The 27,683-nt window shown below is 43.3% G+C and overlaps 1 protein-coding gene across 2 annotated transcripts in view; it reads right to left on the bottom strand.

Moving 5' to 3' along the window:
* Positions 1–27,683, bottom strand: part of CUL2 (cullin 2) — a 163,237-nt gene that overhangs the window by 35,415 nt on the left and 100,139 nt on the right. For both annotated transcript variants that reach the window (XM_073629885.1, XM_073629884.1), the window contains exons 15-16: positions 13,577–13,729; positions 1,840–1,917 (exon numbers count right to left, since the gene is read on the bottom strand). In XM_073629885.1, coding sequence (XP_073485986.1) covers positions 1,840–1,917; positions 13,577–13,729 — 231 coding nt within the window. The remainder of the gene's footprint in view (positions 1–1,839; positions 1,918–13,576; positions 13,730–27,683) is intronic.

Consider the following 27,683-nt stretch of genomic DNA (forward strand, 5'->3'; position numbering starts at 1 on the left):
GACAGTGCAAGATTTGCTGGGCTTGTGAATAGGTTTATCCTGCATAAAAAGGCTTCAAAGGTAAGTGGAATATGGAAATTAAAATTTACAGGCAAGGGAGAAGTTCCTCTTTAATAGCCGCATTGACAGCACTGGACCATTTTTCTAAGTAAATATTTTTCTAAAGGTGCTATTGACGTGAAATTTTCATCACATGTCAGTAACAACCCATGCATACAAAGACACCAAAACATTACGTTCAGAAATAAAGTTATCTGTAAAAAAATGGAATGACACAGGGAAAAAGTAATGAACACATGAACAAATGCATGGAAAGCCAAGACACCAGCTGAAATCTATCAGTAATTAGAAAGCAATCCTGCCTCTTGTCAGTGTAAATTAATATCTGCTGGTTCAGTCTCAACTGATGGCTATATAAAAGGTGTCTCATTACCAAAGTGTCACAAGAAACATCTTATGATGGGTAAGAGCAACACGCTCTCTCAATACCTTTGCACCTTATTGTTGCAAAACATACTGATGGCATTGGTTACAGAAGGATTTCTAAACTTCTGGATGTTCCAGTGAGCACTGCTTAATCCGGAAGGGGAAAGAACATAATTTCACCAAAAACCAGCCACGTCCAGGTGCTTCTTCACAAGATTTCTGACAGAGGAGTGAAAAGAATTATCAGAAGAGTTGTCCAAGAGCCGAGGACCACTTGGAAAGCTTTAGAAAGACCTGGAATTAGCAGGTACAATTGTTTTATAGAAAACAATAAGTAATACATTCAACCGACATGGCCTGTATGCACGCTCACCACGCAAGACTCCGTTACTGAAGAAAAAGCACGTCGAAGCTTGTTTAAAGTTTGCTGCACAACATTTAGACAAGCCTGTGAAATACTGGGAGAATATAGTCTTTTCAGATAAGACCAAAATTTAACTTTTTGGATGCCATAACACACACCATGTTTAGAGGTCAAATGGCACTGCACATCACCCCAACACCACCATACCAACAGTGAAGTTTGGAGGTGGGAACATCATGGTATGGGGCGGTTTTTCAGCATATGGAACTTCAGATCATTGAAAGAAGGATGAATTGAAAAATGTACTAAAACTTTGTGATAAAAATCGGCTGCCATCTACCAGGATAATGAAGATGAAACGAGGGTGGACATTTCAGCAAGACAATGATCCCAAACACAAAGCCACGGAAACATCTCAAAAGAAAGAAAATAAAGCTGCTAGAATGGCCCAGCCAATCGCCCGACTTGAATTCAATAGAGAATCTATGGAAAGAACTAAAGATCAGAGTTCATAGAAGAGGCCCCCAGACATTTCAAGATTTTAAGACTGTGTGGAAGAATGGGCCAAAATCACTCCTGAGCAATGCATGCGGCTATTTTCTCCATACAGGAGGCATCTTGAAGCTGTCATTACCAACAAAGAATTTTGTAATATGAAGTGTTAAATACATTTCAGTTAACGTGTTCAATACTTTTTCCCAGTGTCATTCCATTTTATTACACATAACTTAATTTCTGAACTTATTTGTTTAGATGTCTTTGTATGTATGGATTGCATGGGTTGTTATCGACATGTGGTGAAAATGTCATGTCGATAGCTCCTTTAGAAATATATTTACCTAGAAAAATGATGATGTGTTCAAATACTTATTTTACCTGCTGTATTATATTGAATATACCCAGGCTGTGAATAACTTGCTCATGTATATTGAGCTATATGAGAAAACTCAAATATTGAAACAAAAAAAATACATAATCCAATGAATTAACAAAATCCTGTAAAAATACAGGTAATATAGACACTTCTACTAATCAGGGTAAACACTCACCATCTGAACACTCTTCTCCAGTTCCTGAGGGATGGCAAACGTAGAGAATGGGGCCTGAGTTAAAGGCCATGCCCCAGCCTGAAAGAAATGCATACATAGAACATTAACTGTATAAAAATGTAAGCTTTTATTCTGAATAATATATCCTTTTTTGTTCTGATCACTCACTGTGTGGTGATTCTGGCTTTTATTTTTTTAGCTGTACAATTGTAAATATTTTGGAAAATAAACAAATTTTATAGAACTTGCTCTTTCTATTGGGCACTTTTTACCATGAAGCGAGGCAACAGCAAGATATGATGATAGAGGTGATAGATGTTGACTACAGAGATGAAATATCTAAATAACAAAAACCAGGAGGTCCTTAAACTGTCTAAACAAAGGACTAGTTTACTGTACTTAAGACCTTAAGGGGATCAGACTATGGCAGGTGGAAGTAAGAAATACCCCAGGGTTGTACAACCCAGGGTACCGCTTATGCGACCACACCCCATGCCCCTTCTACCACCTTATACGGTCCTGCCCAAACATCCAAGCATACTGGATACAGGTGGTACGCTTCCTGCACAATCAGATGGGCTCCCCTGCTACCCTAGACCCAAAGATGTGCCTACTCGGTCTGCTGCCAGACTTAGACGCTGACAAACCCCTCCGTACCAGATTACATGAGACGCTTTTCTTGGCGAGAAAAGCAGTGGTCCGTAATTGGATGCAGGCCTTGCCCCCTACAATTCAGTGCTGGAAAAAAGAGATTAATGGCACTCTCCCATATAAGAATCTGATCGATGTAAATAGAGGATGTCTGCTTAAGTATGAGCAGGTCTGGAGCAGAAGGTTGGAGGATGGTGAAACGTGTACCTGAATGTTGATATGTTCATCCCTCATTTCCCCCTCTCCTCTCCCCCCTTTTTTTTTATGCACTGGCTCTACTTCCGGTGGGTATCTCACCTTGTGTCATGTAGATAACTCAACGTGCTCATGTATGTACTACTGTTTTGGCCATATCATTGTACGTACCATGCATATACTGTACTTTTTCAATAAAGTTGGTTTCCCATTTAAAAAAAAAAAAGAAATGCCCCAGGGTTGATGAGCAATTGGAGAAAAAAAAAAATGGTCTAGCACCTGTGGTTAATGAAGGGAGGCATAACAACCCATTGTTGGTGTCAGTGGGAGGAATAGTGGTCATATTTTGGTATAAAAATAGTGTCCAATGACTCTCTAAAGGCAAGCAAAGGGCCACATCTTTACTGCAGGCAGCAGTATGAAGAACAGATAGTCAAAATTTTCATACATTTTAGCCCACTCTGCAAAAACAAAAACGATAAAAAAGAAAAAAAAAATACTAGTGGTGGACCCTTTTCTCAAGGTGTGAACTTTTTCATGAAATAACAGACTAGCAGGACCAGTTTGTGCACAATATTCACGTTCCTGATATGACATACTCATACAACCTCATTATTATACAGGATTTATATAGCGCCAACAGTTTACACAGCGCTTTACAACTTGAGGGTAGACAGCACAAATACAGTGCACTTTAATACAGTGGGTATCAGAGGGCATTATGTCAAGGAATGGCAGAGGTCACTACAGTTCTCGCTCGCCAAACTCGGAAACCTCCCTAAAGCCGGCCATAGACGCTTGGAATCTCAGCCGGGACCGCCTGAGATTGGAACCATATATGGGCAGCCTTAATGTACTGAACCGAAAGCAAGGTCCATAAAGACATGGATGAGGGAGTTTGGGGTGGAGGAACTTGACTGGCCTGCACAGAGTCCTGACCTCAACCCGAAAGAACACCTTTGGGATGAATTAATTTGAGTGGAGACTGCGAGCCAGGCCTTCTCATCCAACATCAGTGCCTGACCTCACAAAATGCGCATCTAAAAGAATGATCAAACATTCCCATAGACATACTCCTAAATCTAGTGGACAGCCATCCCAGAAGATTTGAAGCTGTTCTAGCTGCAAGGGGTAGGTCAACTCAATATTGAACCCTACAGACTAAAGTTGGCTACACACTATACAACTTTTATACAATTTTCTTGTACAACTTTTCTTTAGATTTACCAAAACCATATAAATTTGAGGTCATATCTAAACACTTTCAAATTGCATGCAATCAGGCAAGCCCTTGCACTACATAGTTTAAGGTAAATCTAAGGGAAATGGAACAAAAAGTTGTATAATGTGTATCCAACTTTAGACTGGGATGCCATTAAAGTTCATGTGCGTGTAAAGGCAGGCGTCCCAACACCTTTGACAATATAGTGTATATTGTAGTCTTGAATAGATGCAGGCACACAATCACTGCTGACTTAGGGAGTCTGCTGCAGCTATTATAAGGTTGTATCATATTGTTTTTTTTTTTAAATTTTGGTTACATTACAGATAATGCTGTAAAGACATTGAAGCTTATCCAACCACAGGAGAGTGACAACCTAGGACTTTCAGAGCTGGCATGACATCTCTCCATTAGAATCTCTAGCCAGGTAGTTCAATTTGCTATTATCCATTCAAAACTAAAATATCAGTTTGATATAAAATACCCCTTTAACCTGTTGCTGCCATGTAAAGCATATGTGTGTCGGCAAATAGGGTGGACTTTAACGCCCACATGCCGCACATATGTGTCCATGGGCAACAGAGGTTTCTGTGCTGAGAGAACACTCCCAAGCTCATTGACCGAGCTGTTAAAGATAGCACCCTGTATCTAGTAATGGTTTGCCAGTTGTACCAGCTCCTAATCATGTGACCACTGTGACAACCAATCACAGTAATCACATGATCAGACAGACCCTCCCACCCCACCGAGCGCAACTGTCCAGTTAATGGGCAAATCTTTTCCCTAAATTCTCCTATGCTTTCTCTGATGCATTCAGGTGTAAAATCAATCACAATGGCCCCCTAAACAAAATCAGATACATTTTAAGATGTATAAAATAATCCATATTCAATACTCAAGAAGCAGAACATATATATTTTTAAATACAGCAAATACACCTATTTAGGGACCTTAGGGAAATGCGTATCGATTTTGGGTTAGTTACTCTAAATATACTAAAGACCGATTCTCAACATAACTCAGGAAAGTAGTACATTTGAAAGTTCAGCAATGGAAACCTAATAATTTCTTTAGGAAAGATTAATCCAGTTGCAGAGAGAACTAATGAGCAATGGTGCACAGGCCTTGTCAAACACAACCCACAAACACGTTATATACATCAGAAGAGCCACTTTTAAAAGAAGATTCTTTGATGTTATTATAGAAAAATCAATCTGAGCGGGTCCATCTAAATGTACTTATCATATACTTTCTATCTTATTTTGAAACTGTTAGAAGAATCTATCCTTCACATAAAGCCAGGCAGGAAACTGAAGTTAAGAAAAAGTTGCTTCCTTTCTTGGATGAAACAAGTAACATAAACAGCAGCAAAGGCCAGGATAAATGTTAGTGCCGATTTCCAATCATCTCAGCTTGGAGGAGATAAATAAACCAAAAAGAGTGCGTTTGTTGTAGTGCTCTGGCTGTTTTTAGGCCTCTCTGTTCCATTCTGGCAGCAGTCTGTGGACTGAAGACAGCATGCATACTGGGGTTACTGCCACAAGTATTAAGGATAAGATTCATTGAATGTATGTGTTTTATATATATTTTATATGTTGTTTTAAACCAGTATTTCAAATATAAAATGTGAATACACCAAGTCCCCTACTTACAACAAGTTCCACTCCAAGACACTGCAGACAAAGGCTGTGAGTGCTGATCAGTGTCAGCTGCCCTGCCAGAACACAAAGGCACAGCATGGGAGATCCATGCACCAACAACACTTGTGTTGGTACGGTGATCTCAGTTTTTTTTTCCGTTCAGCCTGCTGGGTTGAGTGAAAAAAAAAAAAAAAAAAAAAAACTGAGTGTGTGTTCCCAGCTTTACAGGATTGGACATGCAAACACATGTTCGCATCTTTGAAAGTTTGCAAGTTGAATGTTTGTACTGTGTAATTATTTCAGGTGGTAAGCGCAGGGTAGGTTCTATTCTCTCTACACTTTCTCTTTCTCCAGCTGTTCTGCTAAAAAATAGCTGAATGAATGAAAAAGAGTCAGAAGACTGTAGTAAAATGCACCTCTTTATCTGGATCCTTATTAGGCAGACTGTACAGTCTGACAGTAGTTCTGCATATAAAGCAGGTGGTATGATACGATAAATTCTGGGTAATTTCATGGAACCTGGATATTCCATTACAGATTTTCTTGTAAAAAAACATTCAGAGTCTCTAGAAATTACGAGAATAGATCGACTTCCCAAACTCCACCAGAACACACAGCAGTGGAACAAGACATACTAGTGGGATATCAAGAAATTCTGCGCGGCCAAACAAAAGGATAAAAATAAGCAGCTAACACAACCAATGAAATATGGATTTGTAACAACAGGCAAAACAAAATGTGCAGCTCTAGAAGTTCAACGTAAACAGAAATGTCCAATTGATGATTCCGGGTATCACAGAAAACTTAAAACAGTCCTCCATATATGTAGAGCTCATAAATAAACAAGTGCATTTTCAGTAACTTCGTGCAAGGAACGTATCATATGTGCGACATCAGAGGTGAGCACAGAAGGGAAGCACCACCACCAACATTAGGGAGGCTTACCAGATGGCGTTGACCCAAAAGAGTGTACACCCAACTGGGTCAAATCAGGCTTGGGTGGTGGGTGTTGATGATTGTTCTAGAGGAGTGATGGAAGTAAGAATCTGTAAGCAAGCCAGTGGCTAGTGGGTCCCTCAGGGTAATGTTGAAAAGCAAATGGCCATAGAATGGAATGAGAAGGAGAGAAGCCACATAGTGTAATTCCGTAAAAAATATACCAAATTTATTAAAAAAGGGTACACTCACATGAAATACTAAAATCAGCGCTGTATAAAGAATGGCGGCAGTGGGGTCCAACCCGATGCATTTCGTCCTCTTAGACGTCGTCTGGGGGGTCCCCCCACTGCAGCCAGCAAGGTATATATAGGCAGTATGTCTCTATGGAGGGGAGGCCACCAAAAACAGTACATAATTGCCACTTCCTGTTTACAGGCACAAAAGGCCGCTCGGCGTGCGTTTCACGCCTCTCTATAGGGCCAAATGCCGGTCCCGGAAGTTAAACCACTGGGGGTGCGTCTGTTGATTCACATTATATTTTTTTCTTTTTTAACACCCCTGCACAGTCATTAATACAGCACGTATATACGATGGTGTTTGATTAATGTTTTACAATTTGATTTTCCCATGGTGTTTAATCAACCCCAGTGGTTTAACTTCCGGGACCGGCATTTGGCCCTATAGAGAGGCGTGAAACGCACGCCGAGCGGCCTTCTTGCCTGTAAACAGGAAGTGGCAATGTTGTACTGTTTTTGGTGGCCTCCCCTCCATAGAGACATACTGCCTATATAAACCTTGCTGGCTGCAGAGGGGGGACCCCCCAGACGACGTCTAAGGACGAAACACGTCGGGTAGGACCCCACTGCCGCCATTCTTTATACAGCGCTGATTTTATTATTTCATGTGAGTGTACCTGTCACGGAACTTCCCACACTCCGCTTGAGTGCTTCCGTCATATACCACTTCCTCCCAGTCTGTATACAGATATCAGATATTCCAACCTCTCTGAGCACAAAACAAGGCGACACTTGCTTGTTGCTAACATTAACTGTTTTATTTAGAATCAAAATTACAAGACTTTATATGCTGTTAGCACCTCCTCTAACAATACAACTGTAACCTAATTAACATAATTAACATGAGCTAATTAACTAAAAAAATTTACCCAGACCAGATGACAGACTTGTGGGCACCGAGCTTCGCACAGTAGTATAAACACAATAGCTGGAGCTAATTACAATTAACAATACAAACAACAATCTCCCCCCTCCTCAGCCTATTCATCAACAGTTCGGCTCATAGCCAGTCCTGGAGGCTAATGTGATCAGCTCACTCAATTAACAGGTTGAGTTCAGAATCAACCAAACCAATAATAGTCTCTACATACTGTACATCCTGGGAGATATTGTGGACAAATGTTACTGTCCCATTTTAAGTAGTCCAAGATATATTTTCTCACTCACCCTGTGCCAGGATGGCACAGGGTGACTTAGACATAAGATGTATTCTGAGTTCCATGGGCCCTCCCGTCACATCTCTCAGTACCCTTTTTTAATAAATTTGGTATATTATTTACGGAATTACACTATGTGGCTTCTCTCCTTCTCATTCCATTCTATGGCCATTTGCTTTTCAACATTACCCTGAGGGACCCACTAGCCACTAGCTTGCTTCCGGATTCTTACTTCCATCACTCCTCTGGAACAATCATCAACACCCACCACCCAAGCCTGATTTGACCCAGTTGGGCATACGCTCTTTTGGGTCAACGCCATCTGGTAAGCCTCCCTAATGTTGGTGGTGGTGCTTCCCTTCTGTGCTCACCTCTGATGTCACACATATGATACGTTCCTTGCACGAAGTTACTGAAAATGCACTTGTTTATTTATGAGCTCTACATATATGGAGGACTGTTTTAAGTTTTCTGTGATACCCGGAATCATCAGTTGGACATTTCTGTTTACGTTGAACTTCTAGCGCTACACATTTTGAACAAGACATACTAGTGGTGGTATCCCACAACTGATATTGACATTGTTTAATTAGAGACCACATCCAATGAGAGTGGGGCCGTTAGCTGTATCTGTAGATGTGTGCGCTACTATTTAGGATGGAGCATGGATATTCTACTGTAGATTTTATTTTCTCAATTAACAAACATCTGGAGTCTCTAGAAATGATAATAAGTTGACGTCACAAACTTCACAGAACAACAAGGGGGCACAGCAGTGGAACAGAACACACTAACTGTGGAACCCAACAACTGATAATCATGTTGTTTAATTAGAAACCACGTCCCATGAGAGTGGGGCCATCATATCTGTAGATCCGTGTGCTCCCTTTTTAGGATTCATTGAACCCTAGGAGCAGTCACAGACCTTATTGTTAGGCAACACAGCGAGTTGCATGTGTATAGCTCAATGTTCTTAAAGCATAGGCGCAGTTACATTTATATTGTAGGTTCCTCTGCCCACAAGCTAGTCTTTTATTCTCCTGTCCCTGATAAAGCAAGTTATTCCTAATGAGGTCACCCAAAAGTATTTGAGCTGGGATTGCATATGCACGGTTGAGCCCAAAAGTAGCAAGTAGGAGTGTCATTCCAGTTGCATTTACTGCACCAGAGGCATGGGCATGGTATACATCCCTGTGTACATAAAAGGGCCTTATGGGAGGTGAAGAAAGCCATGCAACAACAAGGTAATTATGAAAATCCCTGCGGTTCATCCGGCTCTAGTGGATAACATTGTTTATGAGATTATAGTGGCGATGACAGAGTTACCTTGTTTAGCTGCTGGCAGGCTTTCTATGGGTGGACACAAAATGACTGCCACTAGCAAAATTCACACCACACTCCTCATTTCCTGCATGTCACCCAAGTTGCCAAACCAGTTCCGTCATCTATTCAAGCCTTGAATCACTAATGACCTCATGACCCAACTTCATGTCTGTAGACATGTAACCCTAATGCCTCAAAGCCACTACAAATGCTATATGGAGCAAAGAAACTTCAGGTTGAATATCCCTGACAGGTAGAGCATTTAAAGAAATATGCGACTAAAGGGTCAGACCACTGAAAACGGATCTCTCTCTTGTGGATGCTGGAAGGCTTGAATCCCAGTCTAATGATTCTAATCTTTCAGTTACTTTGTGGCTTTGAACTGTCCCTCCACATAGTATCAATGCCCATTGTGCATAATGCAGAATAATTACTACAATAGGAAGAACAGGATTCAGGGAACTGATTTATTAATATTCTTTTGAGACAGATATTCTGCTTCATAACAAATTCCTCTGGAACCAGATTTTGTAAAAGCCAGGTATACACCATCATATGCAATAACAATTCCTTGCACTTACCCAAAAAATATAAATATAACAAAAAATAGAATATAAAAAAGCTACACTATCATAAGCAGGAGCGCTTACCAGCTATTTTTAATATCAGCAATTTTGAGAATTTTACATGCATTTTTAAATATTCTAAAACATTTTTGTGTACAGTTAAAATCCATGTAAAGAGTTTCTAGAGGTATAAATGTAATTATATTTTTGAGTTTGATTTTAATAAACACATCATACTCACCTGCTCTGTGCATTGGTTTTGCACTGAGCAGCCCGAATCCTCCTCTTCTCAGGTCCCAAGCTGGCGCTCCTGGCCCCTCCCCCTTACCAAGAGTCCCCATAGCACGCTGCTTGCTCTGGGGGCACTTGTGCATGCTCACTCCTGAGCCGCCTCTGTCTCTATGGGACACACAGAGCATGGCTCAGTCACACCCCCAGCTCCCTCCTCACTGGCTGAGTGATAGCAGCGGGAGCAATGTCTCAGCCAATGAGGAGCAAGAGACACAGGAGAGAAGCTGCTCTCCTTAACATTGACGGATTCAGATGGAGTTTAGGCAAGTATTGGGGGGCTGTGGTGGGAGAGGCACTCTGAAGGTTTTTAATCTTCAAGATTAAAAAAAAAAAAAAACCTTCACCCTTTACAACCACTTTAAGAGCTTGTAGTGAGTACTTCGAGTTGTGGAAGAGTTAAACATACGTTTTTTGGAGAATTTCCTTAGACTACAATTGGTAGGTAAAACCTTCTGGATGAACTTGGAAAGTGCTGCATGCCAGATATTTTATTCAGCATCAGAGTGGTGCTCAGCGATGTGGGCAGCAGGAGAGGGAAGTACAGTGCCAATACAGTGCTTTTACAGAACTTTTATAGGAGGCAGTCACTTTAAAAGTGAACATGCCAGATATTCGAAAATTAAAGCGGAGCTCCAGTCACCCCCACCCCCTCCAAAAAATGAAAGTCAGCAGCTACAAATAAATACTGTAGCTGCTGACTTTTATTAGGACACTTACCTGTCCTGGAATCCAGCGATGTGGGCACTCCAGCCAATTTTCTGATCGGCTCTCGGGTGCTGCCACCGCCATTCGTGATAAAAAAAACCCAGCAGTGAAGCCTTTTGACTTCACAGCCAGTTCCCTACTGCGCATGCACGAAGCGCACTGCGCTTTCAAACTGGTCTGGCGGCAGGAGAAGGAGGAGGGAGCTGAACTGCCGGGGGACCTCGCCGTAGCCAGGTCTTCCAGAAGTGGGGATGGGTACTTGTAAAAAACAGGTACCCATTCTCTCCCCCCCAGCAAACAAGTGGGAATTCCCTTTTTGGGTGGAGCTCCACTTTAAAGGGATTGTAAAGAACACATTTTTAATTTTTCTATAATAATAAAAACATGTCATACTTACCTGCTCTGTGCAATAGTTTTGCACAGAGCAGCCCTGATCCTCCTTTTCTAGGGTCCCCGACGCTCCTCCTCTTCTCTGAGTGCTCCCATATCAAATTGCTTGCTATGGGGGCACCCGTCTATTGACACACAGTGTGGATCAGCTCCGTTCCCCACTCTCTGCTCACAGGATTTGACTGACAGCAGGAGAAGCCAATAGCTCCTGTTGCTGCCGAGCCTCCTGTGAGAAGAGGGGGGAGAATAGCAGCGCCGATACAGACTTGCACAGCACAGGATCAAGATCAGGCTCAGGTAAGTATTTCGGGGGGGGGGGGGGGGGGGTCTGCTGGGAGACAAGACATGAAAAGGTGTAAACAATAGCAGTTTATTTTGAGAATATATATATATATATATATATATATATATATATATATATATATATATATATATATATATATATATATATATATTTAGGGTTCTCTATCATTTTAACTTTATTAGCAAGTGTGCAACCCCCGAAACAGGTTTCATTTTTTTTTACTAAGAATTTAATTTATCTTACGAATGCCCAACTTTCCACATGCACCATCCAATGAGAAGGCCTTTGTGGGGTCACAAATGGTAAGGGCTTAGTCAGAAGTCAGGGAAATTAAGGACTAGGTAACAACATGAAACCAGTTTCAAAACAGAGGAGTGATGCCCACAGGGCGTTTACTTTAGGCCTCATGTACACTGCTGCTGGTAAACGGACATTTAGGAGCAGTTGGGCATTTTTTTCAGCTACCCCTGAACTCTCCTCTATGTTATATTATCAGTACATGTACACAGGGTCATTTATAGTTGTTTCTAGGCAGTTGAGTTTAGAAGTTTTTTTTGGAACGCGAAAAAATGTGTTCAGATGGATGTTCAGAGGCATTTGAGGCGCCAAATGCCTGCAACAGCTTGTAAACGCTGCTAAATGCGGTAACTCGCATTTAGCAGCGTTTTGTTTGCAGTCTTTCTTTCATGTTAACAAAAATGATATATTTTTTTTTTTCTTTACAAACGCTTCTAGACGCAAACGTGGCTAAATGTAGCATGTAAACGCGGCTAAACTGACATTTTTAGACGCCGGTCTCTAGCTGTCAAGTTAAATCGTTCAGGAGAGATTAAACAACGTCCCGTGTACATGAAGCCTAAAAGTTGCTTGACGGGTTTACTTTAGGTTGAGTCACATGATGTGCAGCAAGATGGAAATTAAACCAATTTTGTTTTTTTTTTTGTTTTTTTTATGAACAGGAGACAAAAAACTAGAGCAAAAATAGAATGCAGCAGCATCTAAGAAATCAACATGCGATTAGAAAATTTGATATGTACCCCAAGTAACGCTCTGAAATGACTTCACATTGCTCCTTGTTTTTCGGTTTTGGTTGTGAATGTTTTAACCTCCCTGGCGGTATGATTATTTCGGATTTTAGGTGCTGAAAGCGGTACAATTATTTTGCATGGAAATTTGGCGTTTTATATTGTAGGTCTGTAATTCTTAACAATAACACACTTAAATCTGTCCAAACAAGAGTCTAGTAGATATCCCGGGTATGATAAAGTTTGAAACACAAAAACATAAATTATAATATAATAAATAAAAATAAATAATTAAAAAAATAAAAATAAAATAATAATAAAATAAATTTCCCCACGATTCACTATCGCTCAATTCTGCAAGTGTTCTAATTTACTATCGCTGTTTTCTAGCTGGTCTAAAACCATTTTTGACGTAAAGGGACACTTTTTGGTTGCTATGGACAATCTCCAGTTTCCAGCCAGAAAGAACAGTATATATAATATAGAACTGCATGCAGGGCATAGGACAAAGCACTGGGGACAAAAGGGATGTGAAATAATTTCATACAGTACTGTAATCTGTAAGATTACAGTACTGTATGTGTTATGCTTTTTACAGTTTTTTGAATTTGCCACCAGGCTCCGCCCCCGTGCGTCACGCCGCTCGCAGGGAACGGAGCCTGGCACAGAGAGGCTTCGGGCAGAGGACGGAGCCCACGGACACTGCGGGGGACATCGCAGGATCCCGGGGACAAGGTAAGTAACGCCGCCCCAGGATCCTGCAATGCGATCCCGAGTGTGGCTCGGGGTTACCGCTAATGGGACTGAATTTTAACCCCGAGCCACACTCGGGAAAACCGCCAGGGGGGCTACATGGCAGAATCAGTCTTGCCTTTACCATCCTGATACTGACTTCAATAGACACAGCCACTCATAATACCGTAAAAAAAGAACAGGACTGATAACGCAGTGGAGACGGCTGCACAAACTACCAGTATCTAGTAAATGGCACACATTAGTTTTACCAATTATTGGATAACAGACAAATTCTCACCTGTAATACGTATATCTGAAAGCTGATACCCAGGTCAATAACAGTGTCTTGATTCTTGATAAAGTTGTTGAACTTGTTGTTGAGATCAGCGCTGACGCTCATATCTGTGTACATTCGATGCAGCTTGCTGGTGAACTCATAGCCGCAGGCTTGCTGTAACACAGTGAAGCATGCTTAATTGCAAAACCTGAGCAGGTAGTATGCATCCCATACCAATTATTTTAAAGAGGCCCTGTCGCCTGACCGTTCATTAGAACACAATATCTTCTCATAAAGAATATTTGTGCCTTTAACCTTTTTTTATTTTATTTATCTGTAAAAGCCCCCCTTGTGAAGACATCTAAAGATAATGGCAAACAATTCTGCCCTCGAAAATGACGTGACGGCGGTGGATATCACCTCAGATCTCTATAGCTCAAGGTAAATGCACAGACTATGCTGCCCTCCAAGGGTCAGGGGACAACCAATGGAAACACTGTAGAAAAAAACTAAAAGAGGGCGCACCAACCTTGCGCATTACCCAAGTGGTAGTTATTATTATGAAATAAAAGGAAATATACTTGCATGTTTTTGAGTATATTTCCTTTTATTTCATATTAACAAATACCACTTAGGTAATGAGCAAGGTTGGTGCGCCCCCTTTTCCCACAGTGAAGACATCTAAGGCCTCATGTACACTGCTGCTGGTAAACGGGCATTTTCTTCAGCTGCCCCTGAACTCTCCTCTATGTTATCTTATCAGTACATGTAAACAGGGTCGTTTATAGTAGTTTCTAGGCGGTGGAGTTTAGAAGCATTTTTTGGAACACAGAAAAAAAAAAAAAAAAAAAAATACAATAAAAAAAAAAAAAAAAAAAAAAAATGCGTTCATGGCGGATGTTCAGAGGCATTTAAAAACACCAAATGCCTGTAACAGCTTGTAAGCACGTGTAAACGCTGTAACTCGCATTTAGCCTCGTTTCGGTTACAGGTTTTTTTTTTTTTTTTTTTTTTAAGCACTTCCAAGACACAAATGTGGCAAAATGCCACTAAACGCGACATATAAATGCGGAAAAACAGACGTTTTAACATCGGTTACTATCTGTCAAGTTAAATCGTTTAGTAGAGGTTGTAAAAACGTCCCGTGTACATGAAGCCTAAAGGCCTTGAGACTGCTGCTAGCTGCCAACCTCTTGGATGTGATGTCAGCAGCTCAATAGTTGTTACTTGACAGTCTATAGCCTTCCCCTTCGTTCAGCCCCCCAGCAGTTAGATAAAAGGTTATGTAGGGAGACAAAGGGAAGGGTGTAGGAGCTAGGCCAGCACAGACAGTAATTAGCTACCCCCAGAGGAGAGGCAAAGAAGGAGGGGGCTGTGCTAGGGAATGGACTACCCTGGAGTAGACAAATATTCTAGAAAGTTCAAAAGCCCATTGCAAGTGAAAAATAAAAAAACATGGAAAGAAAAAACACTGCAAATGAGCAATTAAACAATTTCTGTGCATTTATATGCAATTTTTCAAGTTGGTGACAAGGTATTAACGGAGGGAACCTCTTCCCAGCAGATCCATTTTATATGTAGTTTCTAAAAAACGACGACGGACTTCCATAATCGGATGCACTGATGCCAACTACAGTCTACTACTGTTTTCTCTGTAATGGTGAATATGATCAATGTACATCCTTCTTTTCATATATAAGCAGTTTTCCTCAAGATGTACAAGCATGTTGAATGAAGATGAAAAGGCTTTTGATCTGTTTGATCTTTGAGTTTATATCTTCATTGATGGCTATGGCAAGAGGGAGGTCTCACTGATAGATTTGTTTAGTTTACAATACAATATGGAGATTACGGAGTGAAATTTCAGACTGCCATGTTGGATTCATAATGATCATAGGAAGAAAGAAGATCTTGTTGCTAGAAGCTGAAAAAGTTAAGTGGCCAGTGTGTGATTTAATACACCCACACCCATCCAAACATCTATCACGTAAAAATACCCACAGATATGACAGTCCCATGACATAGCTGTTTTGGCAAGATCAGGAGACAATCTCATGTCTGCGAGTGCCTGTAGATGGTACTGTCCGGCCACTGTAGGGGAAACTTGAATTGGATAAAAAATGAAACAAATTTTGTTGATGACCATTGTTCCTTCCAACAAATTCTAGCCTCTCCTATTACAAAAAGACACATGGTCAGCTGTGTTTTTAAGGTTATGCTGCAGTGTACTGCACACAGCTTGCCCTGTTGAGCCCAAAAGCAGCTTTAGGCTTTACTTTCATTAAAGTTAATGAGCTGACATGTATTAAATTTATAGTATTTTTTAATGTTGTATTGTTTAGATGTCCTGAGCATGCAGCAAGGGCCATTTACAGCATGACAGACACACACATGCCTAAAAAAAAAAAAAAAACAAACCCACAAATATCTCATGGACAGAACTATATTCTATGAGAAAAACACCAACCCTTTTAAGCACTGCACTGTACTTTTTGTTGTCTGACATGCGATTCTAAAGTTCACACTGCGATAAAATGTAGCATGTCTGCATTTTACCGTAGCTCCAGGCTGTGTTGCAGTGTGAATGAGACACACAGAAAACAATAGTTTTCTGTGTGTCCTTGCGATAAACATAATTTTACAACTCAATAAAACATGGGTCACTGTACAGTGCGAATGAAGCCTTTTGTTCCAGAGTAGCAACTAATCAGTTAAGCAAGGATCTGGTTGACAGCCCTGAAGCCTACATCTTTAAGAAAAAGTTATTAGCACTTCTATTTCTATTTGCACAGATTTCAATTAAAAAGAGGACACATCATGCGCATGTTATATTCCCTTCTATATGAAGCTGGGACAAGAGAGTCACTTGTATCCTGACGCAGGAGTTTTTACTTTCCAAACAAAAATCATGATTACATGAGTTTTATGGACCTGGTTGTGTCCTTATCTCTTTTAACTGTAGCTCTCAAGTCTAAAGCCAGCCATACATAGGTCAAATTTCCAAAAGAATTTTCTTTCAAAAATCGTAACTAAGAGTTTTTGTTCGAATTTTGCACCATTAGTGGGCTGCAGCAATGGCCAATTTTTGTGCGGCCATCAAAATTGAGTGATCAGGCATGTTGAAAAATTTTTTTTTTTGTTAAAAAAGGAAAAAAATTGTAATTGATGGGAGAATCGCGCAAGAAAATAGGATTTTTATAACAGCTTACCTGTAAAATCCTTTTCTTGGAGTACATCATGGGACACAGAGCCTAAGTAATAACTTAATGGGTATATAGGCACCTTCAGGTGATGGACACTGGTATACCCAATACAGGAAGCTCACTCCCCTATATAACCCCTCCTCCTACCAGAAGTACCTCAGTTTTTGTAGCAAAGCAATATACTTAAACCCCAAAAAGAGGGGAGGGACCTCTGTGTCCCATGATGTACTCCAAGAAAAGGATTTTACAGGTAAGCTGTTATAAAAATCCTATTTTCTTTATCGTACATCATGGGACACAGAGTCTAAGTAATAACTTAAAGAGGAGTTCCACCCAGGGGGTCCATTAAAAAAAAAAAAATTAAAAGTCAGCAGCTACAAATACTGCAGCTGCTGACTTTTATTTGGACACTTACCTGTCCCAGGGTCCAGCGATGCGGGGGATCGAAGCCCCGCTCGCCCCCCCCCCCCTCCGCTCATCAGCGCCGGCATTTCAACTGTGGCCGCCGGGCTGTGGCTTCACAGCCTGGCACCCACTGCGCATGCGCGAGCGGCGCCGCGTGTCGTGATTGGCCGCTCAATCACCTGGGACCTGTAATGGGTCCCAGATAATTGACAGGAGGGAGGGAGCTGAGCCAAGCCCTTCCTGTGCCGAGGGGGAAGTGATGTCACCAGCCCAGGCAAAGGAAGAGGCAGACTACGAGGGACCACTTAGCAACAGGCATTTAGAGGTAAGTAAAAAAAAAAAAAAAATATCCAAATGTTTTTTTTAGAATTTTTCAGGTATTTTTGTTTTTTTGGGTGGAACCCCACTTTAATGGGACGTCCCATAGCAATGCTATTTGAGGGGAGGGAGACGCAACCCGTAGGGTACCCCCAGACTTGAGGACCTATACTGCTGCCTGTAGCACACTGCGCCCAAAGGCGATATTCTCATACCTCCTTACATCCACTTGATAAAACCTGGTGAATGTGTGTACTGAAGACCAAGTTGCGGCCTTACAGTTCTGAGCCATGGAGGCCTGGTGACGCACTGCCCAAGAAGCACTAACCGACCTCGTAGAGTGCGCTTTGACTAGAAAAGGAGGAATCTTACCCCTTAAATTATAAGTCTGAATCATAACTTGAAATCCACTGTCGCTAAGTGGATTCGGCAACGCTGCCTGCCCTTTCTTAGGACCCTCTGGCAGAATAAATAAGACATCAGTCTTCCGAATATGAGCAGTCGTCTTTAAGTAGACTTTGACCGCTCTCACCACATCAGGACAATGTAGTGACTTTTCTTCCCTGGATCATGGTTTTGGAAAAAACGTAGGCAGTCTTGGTTCAGGTGGAAACCTGAGACCACTTTTGGTAAAAAACCTGGACAAGGGCGCAACACCATTCTGTCCTCCGGAATAATCAAATATGGCTCTTTACAAGAAAGAGTAGCCAATTCCGAAACCCTCCTTGCTGAGGATATAGCAACCAAAAATACCTTGTCAGAAGGACTAAGGGAATTTGTTGTATCAGTTCAAATGGCTGTTTTTGTAACACTGACAAAACTAAGTTCAAGTCCCAAGGGTTCAAAGGAGGTTTCATTGGTGGATTAAGCCGCATCACCCCTTGCATAAAACCTCGGACTAAAGAATGTGTAGCAAGCGGTCTTTGAAATAAGACCGATAAAGCTGAGACTTGGCCATTAATAGTACTCAAGGCCAACTTCATCTCTACCCCCAATAGTAAAAAGGCAAGGATTCTGCCTACGATATACCTCCGAGGGTGACAATCCTGGGATTCACACCAGGCAACGTAAGCCCTCCAGACTCTATAATATATAGTTCTGGAAGCTGGCTTCCTTGCATTAATCAAGGTAGAGATAACTGACCCGGAAAGCCCACGTTTCTTCAGAATGTGGGTTTCAATAGCCAAGCCGTTAAATTTAGCGTTCGTAAGGTAGGATGGAATATCGGCCCCTGTGAGAGTAGGTCTGGCCGTAGTGGGAGTGACCATGGACCCTCCCACTGCCATCTATACGATTTCTGCATACCATGACCTTCTGGGCCATGCTGGTGCTACCAGAATTACCGGCTTTCTTTCCAGCTTGATCCTGTAAAGAAGTCGAGGCAGCAACTCATCAGGGGGAAATTCATAGATCACTGAGAACTGATCCCACGGGGTCACTAATACATCTGTTCCGCATGCGAGTGGATCCCTTGTTCTGGACACAAAGTTGACTAACTTCATGTTGAATCTGGATGCTAGAAGATCTACATCTGAAGCCCCCCATCTTTGGCAAACAGTCTGAAAAATGTGGGGGTGAAGAGACCATTGCCCCAGAAATAACTGCTGGTGACTCAGGTAGTCCGCTTGCCAATTCTCTACTCCTGGAATTAAGACTGCCGATAGGCATGGAACATTCCTTTCTGCCCAAGTTAGAATATGGTTCACCTCTCTCTGCGCTGAGAGACTCTTGGTGCCCCCTTGGTGAATGAGCTGTGGCATTGTCGGATTGGATCCTGACAGGACAAATCCGTAACCTGGAATTCCAGGTCTTCAGAAACAGACGCACTGCCCGAATCTCTCGGATATTGATGGGCAAGGTTCTTTTGGCTCTTGACCACTGTCCCTGGACAGTTGTCTTTTCTAGCACTGCTCCCCAGCCTGAAAGGCTGGCATCTGCCATTACCACTTTCCAGATAACAGGTCTGAAGGATTTCCCTTTCAGCAGATCCTGGGTTAGTAACCACCAATTGAGGTTTTGGGACATTGGCAAGTCTAAAGCTTGAATTGTTTTGTTCCAAGTAGACAGGATACTGTTTTGCAACAGTCTTGAATGGAACTGGGCATAGGGGACTGCTTCAAATGAAGCCACCATCTTTCCTAGCAACCTCATGCAAAGGCGAATGGAGGGATCGCCTTTTGACCTGACCATCCGCACCAGCTCTCTTATGGAGTTGATTTTTGCCTGAGGCAAGAACACCTTTTTCTGGGCTGTGTCTATGATCAGACCCAAGTACTCCAGCCTTTTTATCCGTTTTAAGGTAGACTTCTCTAGGTTGAGAATTCAACCCAAACTTTCCAGGTAACTAGTTGTAATGCGCACGCTTCGCTCTAAACGAGCCACCAACTGATCTATTAGCAATAGATCGTCTAAGTACGCCAAGACTGTTATGCTCTGTGCCCTTAACCTGGCTAGAGGTGGGGCAAGAAATCCTGCTGTTCTACATCGAACCGCAGAAACCTTTGGTGAGCGGGAAATATAGGAACATGCAGATATGCATCTCTGATGTCCATAGATGCCAGAAGTTCTCCTCCTAGTAGGATAGAAACTACTGACCTGATCGACTTCATGCGAAAGGAGCGGATCTTTAGGAACGGATTTAGATTCTTTAGATCTAGAATGAGTCGACATCTCCATTCGGTTTTGGTACTGTGAAGAGGTTTGAATAAAACCCCAAACCTTGCTTTTCTGTGGGGATTTGTATAATCATTCCCTGAGCCATTAATCGGTCTAGTGCCCGAAACAGAGATTGCCTTGTCCCTGGATCTTTGGGAACGTTTGACCTCAGGAAACGAGACTGTGGAAAGTCCCAAAATTCCAGCTTGTACCCCAGAGTTACTGTGGAGATGACCCATCTGTCCTCTATTTCCTCTTGCCAGACTTCTGAAAACTGCAGAAGTCTTCCCCCCACCCTGGCGAGGGGGGGCGCCTCTTCATGATGAGGCTCTAGGATTCTGCTTTGCAGGTTTCCAGCCCCAGGACTTCTTTTGAGCCTGGGCCTGACCCTGAGGTTTTCCTCTAGGGTCTGGCGGAGGAGGCCATCGCCACTGCCTAGAGGTGGAATCCCCTGGCGCAGGAATAGCATGACCAAAGCCCTGGGTCCCGGGATCCAGCCCTCAAAGAGAGGTTTTACAGGCAAAACCTCGTGCTTCGGATACGAGGCCCGGGTACCATCCACTTTGGTCTCAGTGGCACTTTGGAAGGATCCGGTCTATGGAGGCTATTTAAATAAAGCAAGGATCCCTCCTGGAGCTCCTCAGAGCACATCTTCACTCGTGACCAACACCTTAGACACTGACGAAAAAACTGAGGTACTCCTGGCAGGAGGAGGGGTTATATAGGGGAGTGAACTTCCTGTATTGGGTATACCAGTGTCCATCACCTGAAGGTGCCTATATACCCATTAAGTTATTACTTAGGCTCTGTGTCCCATGATGTAACAAACAAATATAAAATTGAAAAAGAAATGTGCATGAGCTGTGATCTGGAAAGAAAATTCCTAGGCACGAAAACGGAAAATTGTATACTCACCTTTCCGTAATTTTCCTTTCCTGACGCCTTTCCATGGCAGCACACGCTGGGTTGTGACTCCGCCCCCACAACCTGACAGGATTGGTTAGCTATAAGTTTGAAGGGGAGACACCCCGCTGCATTCTCTGTAAATATATCACCATAAAACGGGGTGGGAATCTGTGTGCTGCCATGGAAAGGCGTCAGGAAAGGAAAATTACGGAAAGGTGAGTATACAATTTTCCGTTTTCCTGACGCCTCCATGGCAGCACACGCTGGGAAATAACTCGCCAGTCGGGTGGGAGCAAGAAAATAATATTTATTCCTTATAATGCGGAAGAATTGGCTCTAACAACGGATCTACCGAAGTCTGCCATAGCCAAATGAGCAGAATCTACTCTATAATGAGAAATAAACGTATGTCTGGAGGACCAAGTTGCTGCCTTGCAAATAGTCTCCGGTGAAACCCTGCAATACGCTGCCCAGGAGGTAGCCACTGCCCTGGTCGAGTGAGCCCTGATGTCTTCAGGAATTGCCATATGCCGCATGGAGTATGCCTTCTTGATGGACTTGACTAACCAGGAGGCGATAGTACGTGAGGTAGCCGCTTGACCTCGTCTATTTCCATGTGGGATGACCATGAGGGTATCCGTCTTTCTAAAAGAATTCGTAGCTGTCAGGTAACTAATGATGGTAGTTTTAACATCCAGGGGATGAGGTTCACCCTGATCATTAGTGAAGGATGGTAAGACAATATCTTGGTTGTAATGGAAGGAAGTTGCTACCTTCGGGATGAAGTGGTCTGAAGGTCTTAGTACTACCTTATCAGGAAAGAATACCAAGTAAGGTTCTGATGCCATCAGTGCTTGGATCTCAGACACCCTCCTTGCTGAAGTGATTGCAATGAGAAAGGATAGTTTTAGAGTCAAATCCCATAGAGATATTGATTCAGATGGAGTAAAAGGAGGATTGGTGAAGGCTTCAAGAACTATTGAGAGATCCCATGATGGAAAAACTGGTTTTTTAGGAGGTTTGATTTTCAGGCAGGCTCTCAGAAATTGGATAACCAGCGGATGTAATGCCCATCTGGTGCCTGTTTTGGCCGACAAAGCAGATACTTGTACCTTAAGGGTACTTGAACTTAGACCTTTGTTGATTCCTGATTGGAGGAATTCTAGGATTTGAGAAGGTTCTGGAGCAATAGGATCCCATCCCTTCTGCTGCGCCATTCTAAAGAATTGGTTCCAAATTCTTGTATAGGTGGTGTTGGTGGTGCTCTTCCTGGCTTGCATCAAAGTCGATATTACTTCCTGTGAGCAGCCCTGTTCCCTTAACCTAACCCTTTCAACTTCCATGCTGTCAGATGTAGTTTCTCTGGAGCTGGATGTAGGAATTGGCCTTGAAATAGCAGATCCGGAGTTACCGGAAGGAGGATTGGAGGTTGAAGGCTGAGCTGCAATAGTGTCGTGAACCATGGTCTTCTCGGCCAAAGAGGAATTATCGCGATTACCGTGGCTGAAGATCTCCGAAGCCTGGACAGGAATCTTGCAATTAGCGGAGTTGGCGGGAATATGTACCCCAACTTGAAGTTCCAGGGGTGAACTAGACAATCTATCCCCTCGGCTGAAGGGAAAGATGCTCTGGACAGGAACCTCCGACACTTCGTATTCGCCGGAGTAGCTGCTAAGTCGATCTCTGGTACTCCCCATGTCTTCGTAAGAAGAGAAAAGACCTGGAGACTCAGGGACCATTCGTTGTTGGAAAGAGTTTCTCGACTCAGGTAGTCGGCTAACATGTTCTGTGCCGCAGGAACATATATTGCTTTTAGATCCGCTAGGTGTGCCTGTGCCCATTCCAGGATAGGGCGGACTTCCTCCAACAATGTGAGACTCTTGGTACCCCCTTGCCTCTGGATGTAGGACACTGCCACCTTGTTGTCCATCCGAATAAGCACGTTCTTCCCTCTGAGGACTGGTGCAAATGCCATGAGGGCCTGGAAGGCTGCTCTGAGTTCCAGTATATTCGATACTAAATCCTGGCCCCGGAACTGCCATCGGCCCTGCGCTGCTTGATCTTGACAGTGAGCTCCCCAGCCGCTCTGACAGGCGTCCGAGGTGACTATTATCGGATCTGGGGGAACTATCAGTTTGTATTTCCTGAGGTTGGTCAAGTGTGTCCACCACCACACTGATTGCTTCATTGGTCTGGAGATGGTAATGGTCTGACGCATCGATACTCCATCCCACTGCCTCAGAAAGGAGTTTTGGAGGATTCTCATGTGCCATTGTGACCATTGCACCATGGGCAGGGTTGCCGCCATAGACCCTAGCACACTTAAGCAGATTCTGGCTGGAAGATGCCTTGCTGATAGTAATCTCCACATCTTCTGTACTAGAGGCTGAATCTTCTCCTGAGGAAGTTGTACCATGTTCAATTTGGTGTTCAGATCTGCTCCCAGGAATACCATGTTTTGAGTGGGTTGTAAGCTGCTCTTTTTCCAGTTGACTAACCAGCCGAAGTCTTGGAGAGTCGTGAGTAAGATCTTCCGATGGCATAGCAAGGTTTCTTGATCCTCTGCCAAGAGCAGGATGTCGTCCAAATAATGGTGGACTCGCAGACCCTTCTCCCTGAGGAATGCAACCAAGGGTAGAAGGACCTTGGTAAATGTCCTGGGAGCCGACGAGATGCCGAAAGGAAGGCACTGAAATTGGAAGTGGCTTTTGTTGATGGCAAATCGGAGGAATTTTTGAAAGGCAGGATGAATTGGAATATGTAGATAAGCGTCTGATAAATCTACTGAGAGCATCCAGTCGCCCAGGTTCACTGCTAGAAGTATAGACTGCAGACTCTCCATTTTGAAGGCCTCTGTTTTTATGTTCCTGTTGAGATTTTTTAAATCCAATACAGGACGTAAGTCTCCAGTCTTCTTCTTTACGAGAAAAAGTGGGGAATAGAACCCCCTCCCCTTTTGATCTGACGGAACCTCCAGTATTGCCCCTTTCTCCTTCAATTCCACTATATATTTTAATAGTAACTTCCTTTTGACTAGTGAAGATGGCAGTCTTGTTGATTGGAAGTGATTCTTTGGGATTTTGCCCATAAACTTCCACTTGTGTCCAAATTTGATCGTGGAAAGAGTCCACTGATCCTCTATATGGCTTGACCAAATCTGTGCGAAGTCCTTGAGCCTGGCGCCCACCTGTACTGAGTGGGCAGGCGAACCTTCAAAAAGACTTCTGCTGCTCCCCTACCGAGGTAGGCTTGGACTTCTGCATCCTTAGGAAGGAAGGTCTTGTGTTCTTCCAGTCCCTTCTAAATTCCCTACCAGGACGGTAGGATCTAGCTTCCCTATATTTCTCAGGAAGGTTGCGCCTGAGGAAGGAACCCTTTTGGGCCTTGGGTCTTCTATCTGAGGGAATTAATCCCGACTTCCCTCCTGTAACCTTTGAAATAGCGGTGTCCAATTTAGACCCAAACAGGTTTGAGCCATCATATGGAATTCTGCACCAGTTTGTTTTGGATGCAGTATCGGCCATCCATGGTTTCAGCCACAAGGCCCTTCTTGCTGTGACTGAGGCTAGCATTGATCTCGCCGAGGATCTTATAATATCCACTGAGGCTTCTGCCACGAAGTCACCTGCCAACTTGATCTCCTGAAGAGAAGATATTATTTTATCTATTTCAGTACCGTCTTGCAGATCCTTCTCCACCTTGGATGCCCAACCTGATATGGCTTTTGCCACTGCTGCTGTGGTAATTGCTGGTCTGCATGCGCCCCCAGCAGTGGAGTATGCTTTCTTCAATTCTAGATCCAATTTCCGATCCAGAACATCCCGAAAGGAAACTGCGTCCTCAATAGGCAGAGTGACATGCCGTGCAAGACGCATCAAGGAGGAGTCGACTACTGGAGCGTTCATCAATGTTTTGACTTTTGACTCCTTCAGAGGATACATTTTTGTCAGTCTGTTGGTGAGACTGGACCGCTTATCAGATCTTTCCCATTCATCTTTAATTAGATCCTCCAGTTCACCTATAAAAGGGAAATTTTCTGGTTCTTTTCTTAAATTTGGGAAATATTTCCGGACTTTCTGCGGTTCCTCTATATCTTCTTCCCAGCCTATTGCTTCTTTGACTGACTTTGCGAAAGGCTGTACCAGGGAAAAATCAAAACCTGCTGACATGTCCTGGTCCTCATCTCCTGAGGAGGGTTCTGATGCCTGGGGTTGGCGGTCATCCGCCACCGATGTGCTAGGCGTAGGCCTATCGATTAGTGGTGCTGTTGTCTCCCTTATGGATTCCCGCACAGATTCTTTTATGAGCTCCGTAGCCATTGCTGCGTCTAGCTCTTTGTCCTTTGCTGCCTCATTGAAGCAGGCTCTGCAGACTAGTTTATCTGGCAAGGCTGGTGCGCCGCATACCCAGCAAGCGTTTGCTGCAGGACGGGTGTGGCGGCTTTGGCGGTGCGATGAAGATGACCGTCTGCGGTGTGACCGACTGTGACGGGAGCGGCTGCGTCTTGAGCGGCTGTGACGTGAGCGGCTATGTCTTCGGTGGCGAGAAGAGGATCTTGAGCGGCTTCTGCGGGACTTTTTGCTTGACCCATGGCTTGATTTCCTCTCACGCCTGGAACTTGCGGCTCTTGACCTGGTGGGGCTGCCAAAAACGCAGCGTTAGTGGTTGGCTCTCTTTTTTCTCCCCTTTCTTCAATACTTACCGATGACGAATAGCCTCTTACCTCGTTTGCTGATGGTGGTCTGCGCGGGCAGTGGTCTCCATAATGATAGTAGACAGTGTAGACTGAAGGAATAAGAGAAAGAAAGAAAGTTTTTTTTTTTTTTAAAACCTACTCTTTCTTTTTTTTTTTTTTTTTGGAAGGCTAAATCAATAAATAGACTTACCTGGTCTTGCTGAGTCGTTTTCTTGGCAAAGCAGTTGAACGCCGGTGAACATTCAGGTATTTGAAAAACTGCTCAGCAAAAAACACAGAAAATGCCTGTGTTTTTAAATCTGCCGCCGCCGTCGCGGCAAAATGACGCTCCCGCGCATGCGCAGAGCGTCCCGAGCGCCTCGGCGCCATCTTGGACAAGGGCATTGCCTTCCCAAGGCAGAACTAAGCCCTGAAGCCAATTGCAGAGTGGAGGAGGCGGCCTCGGCGGCCATGACGGTTCCTACAGAGGACAACAAGTGCCAGCAGATCTCTAAACAGAGAAACACCATAAGTAAATTACAGGCAAAGGTACAGGCAAAAAGGAAAAGGAGACCACTGCAAAAATATGAAGCTTCTTTAAAGCTTACTGTGCCAGATGTCCAGACGCCCCCTGAGACCACCAGACCGGGGGTTCCCTCCATAGAAGCTCCTTTAGAGACTGTACAGGAGGGACTTCCATACAGGAGAGGCTTGAACCTGCTGGGGCGAGTGCGGTAAGAGGCTTTTTTCTATATCTTGACAACAGGAGCACGCTGCTTATCCCAATCTGTCAGGTGAGGATAAAAAAGAGAATGCAGCGGGGTGTCTCCCCTTCAAACTTATAGCTAACCAATCCTGTCAGGTTGTGGGGGCGGAGTCACAACCCAGCGTGTGCTGCCATGGAGGCGTCAGGAAAATTATTTTCTGTAGCAAAACGAGGTGAAGGCTTGGTAGGTCAAATTTTGAAATAAAAACGGTGGCACCATCAGATCACAAAACGCAAGAAATTTCTACAGAAAATTTGGAATTCGACCAATGTATGGCCTGCATTAAAAGTCCTTGCGTTATACTGCAACTTGGCCATAGAAGGATTGAATTTAGAATCGTATGATCACAAAATGAGCTGCAGCTGCTGTCCAATGTATTCTGACAGCAAAAGAGTCCCGCTATCAGAATACAATGGCAAAGCAGTGAAAATTACTCCATCCACTTCGCTTGTGTGGATGGGGGGAATCAAGTAATCTATGGCCAGCCTTTGGATGCCTGGATTGATGCTCTGGTATATTAACTGGTTATTTCAATCCTCAGTATAATAGAAATTTTCTAAAATGCCTTATCAATAATAATTTACCGTTAGGCAGGGGACAAGTTGAGAAGTTAAGCAACATTCTAATTAGAGCAGAATGTCTGCCGATCCACCTTAAAGGAGAATTATAGCCAAAGCTTCTTTGGCTATACTGCTCCAATGGATCACAGGACTGCAGTTAATTCTCCTGTTTTCAGCCAGCATCAGGCCAAAGTCCGCTGTCTGCTGATGTCACTCAGCCATTCCAGGCTGGGGAAAGAGCCCGACTTTACCGTTGGGATCCACCCAGATGGCTGGACCAGCATCTGGTTCAGCCTCTTAACTAAACCTCTGGGAGACGGAGCCAGCTGCTCCCTCCCCACCCCAGTGCTCACTGGAAGAGCAGAGAGATGGTGACCGACTCTCCGTTCAGAGCGGAAGGGGAGAACTAAGCGTTCAGCTGTGTTTTATAGCTCAGCTCTCAGTGCAGAGGTGGCGGGGGGCAGATGCAGCATTGAATCAATGCAGCGTCCACCTAGGTGAGTATACTTTTTTTTTTTTTATACCCCATACCTCTCTTTTAAAGCTGCAAAAAAACAAAACAAAAAAAAAAAAAAAAAAAGAAGAAAGCATTCTTACCCATAAATTGACTTCTGCCTTGGAGAGGGTTCCCTGAGAAGT

This window comes from Aquarana catesbeiana, linkage group LG05, assembly GCF_042186555.1.
Source record: "Aquarana catesbeiana isolate 2022-GZ linkage group LG05, ASM4218655v1, whole genome shotgun sequence".
NCBI classification, from domain to species: domain Eukaryota; kingdom Metazoa; phylum Chordata; class Amphibia; order Anura; family Ranidae; genus Aquarana; species Aquarana catesbeiana.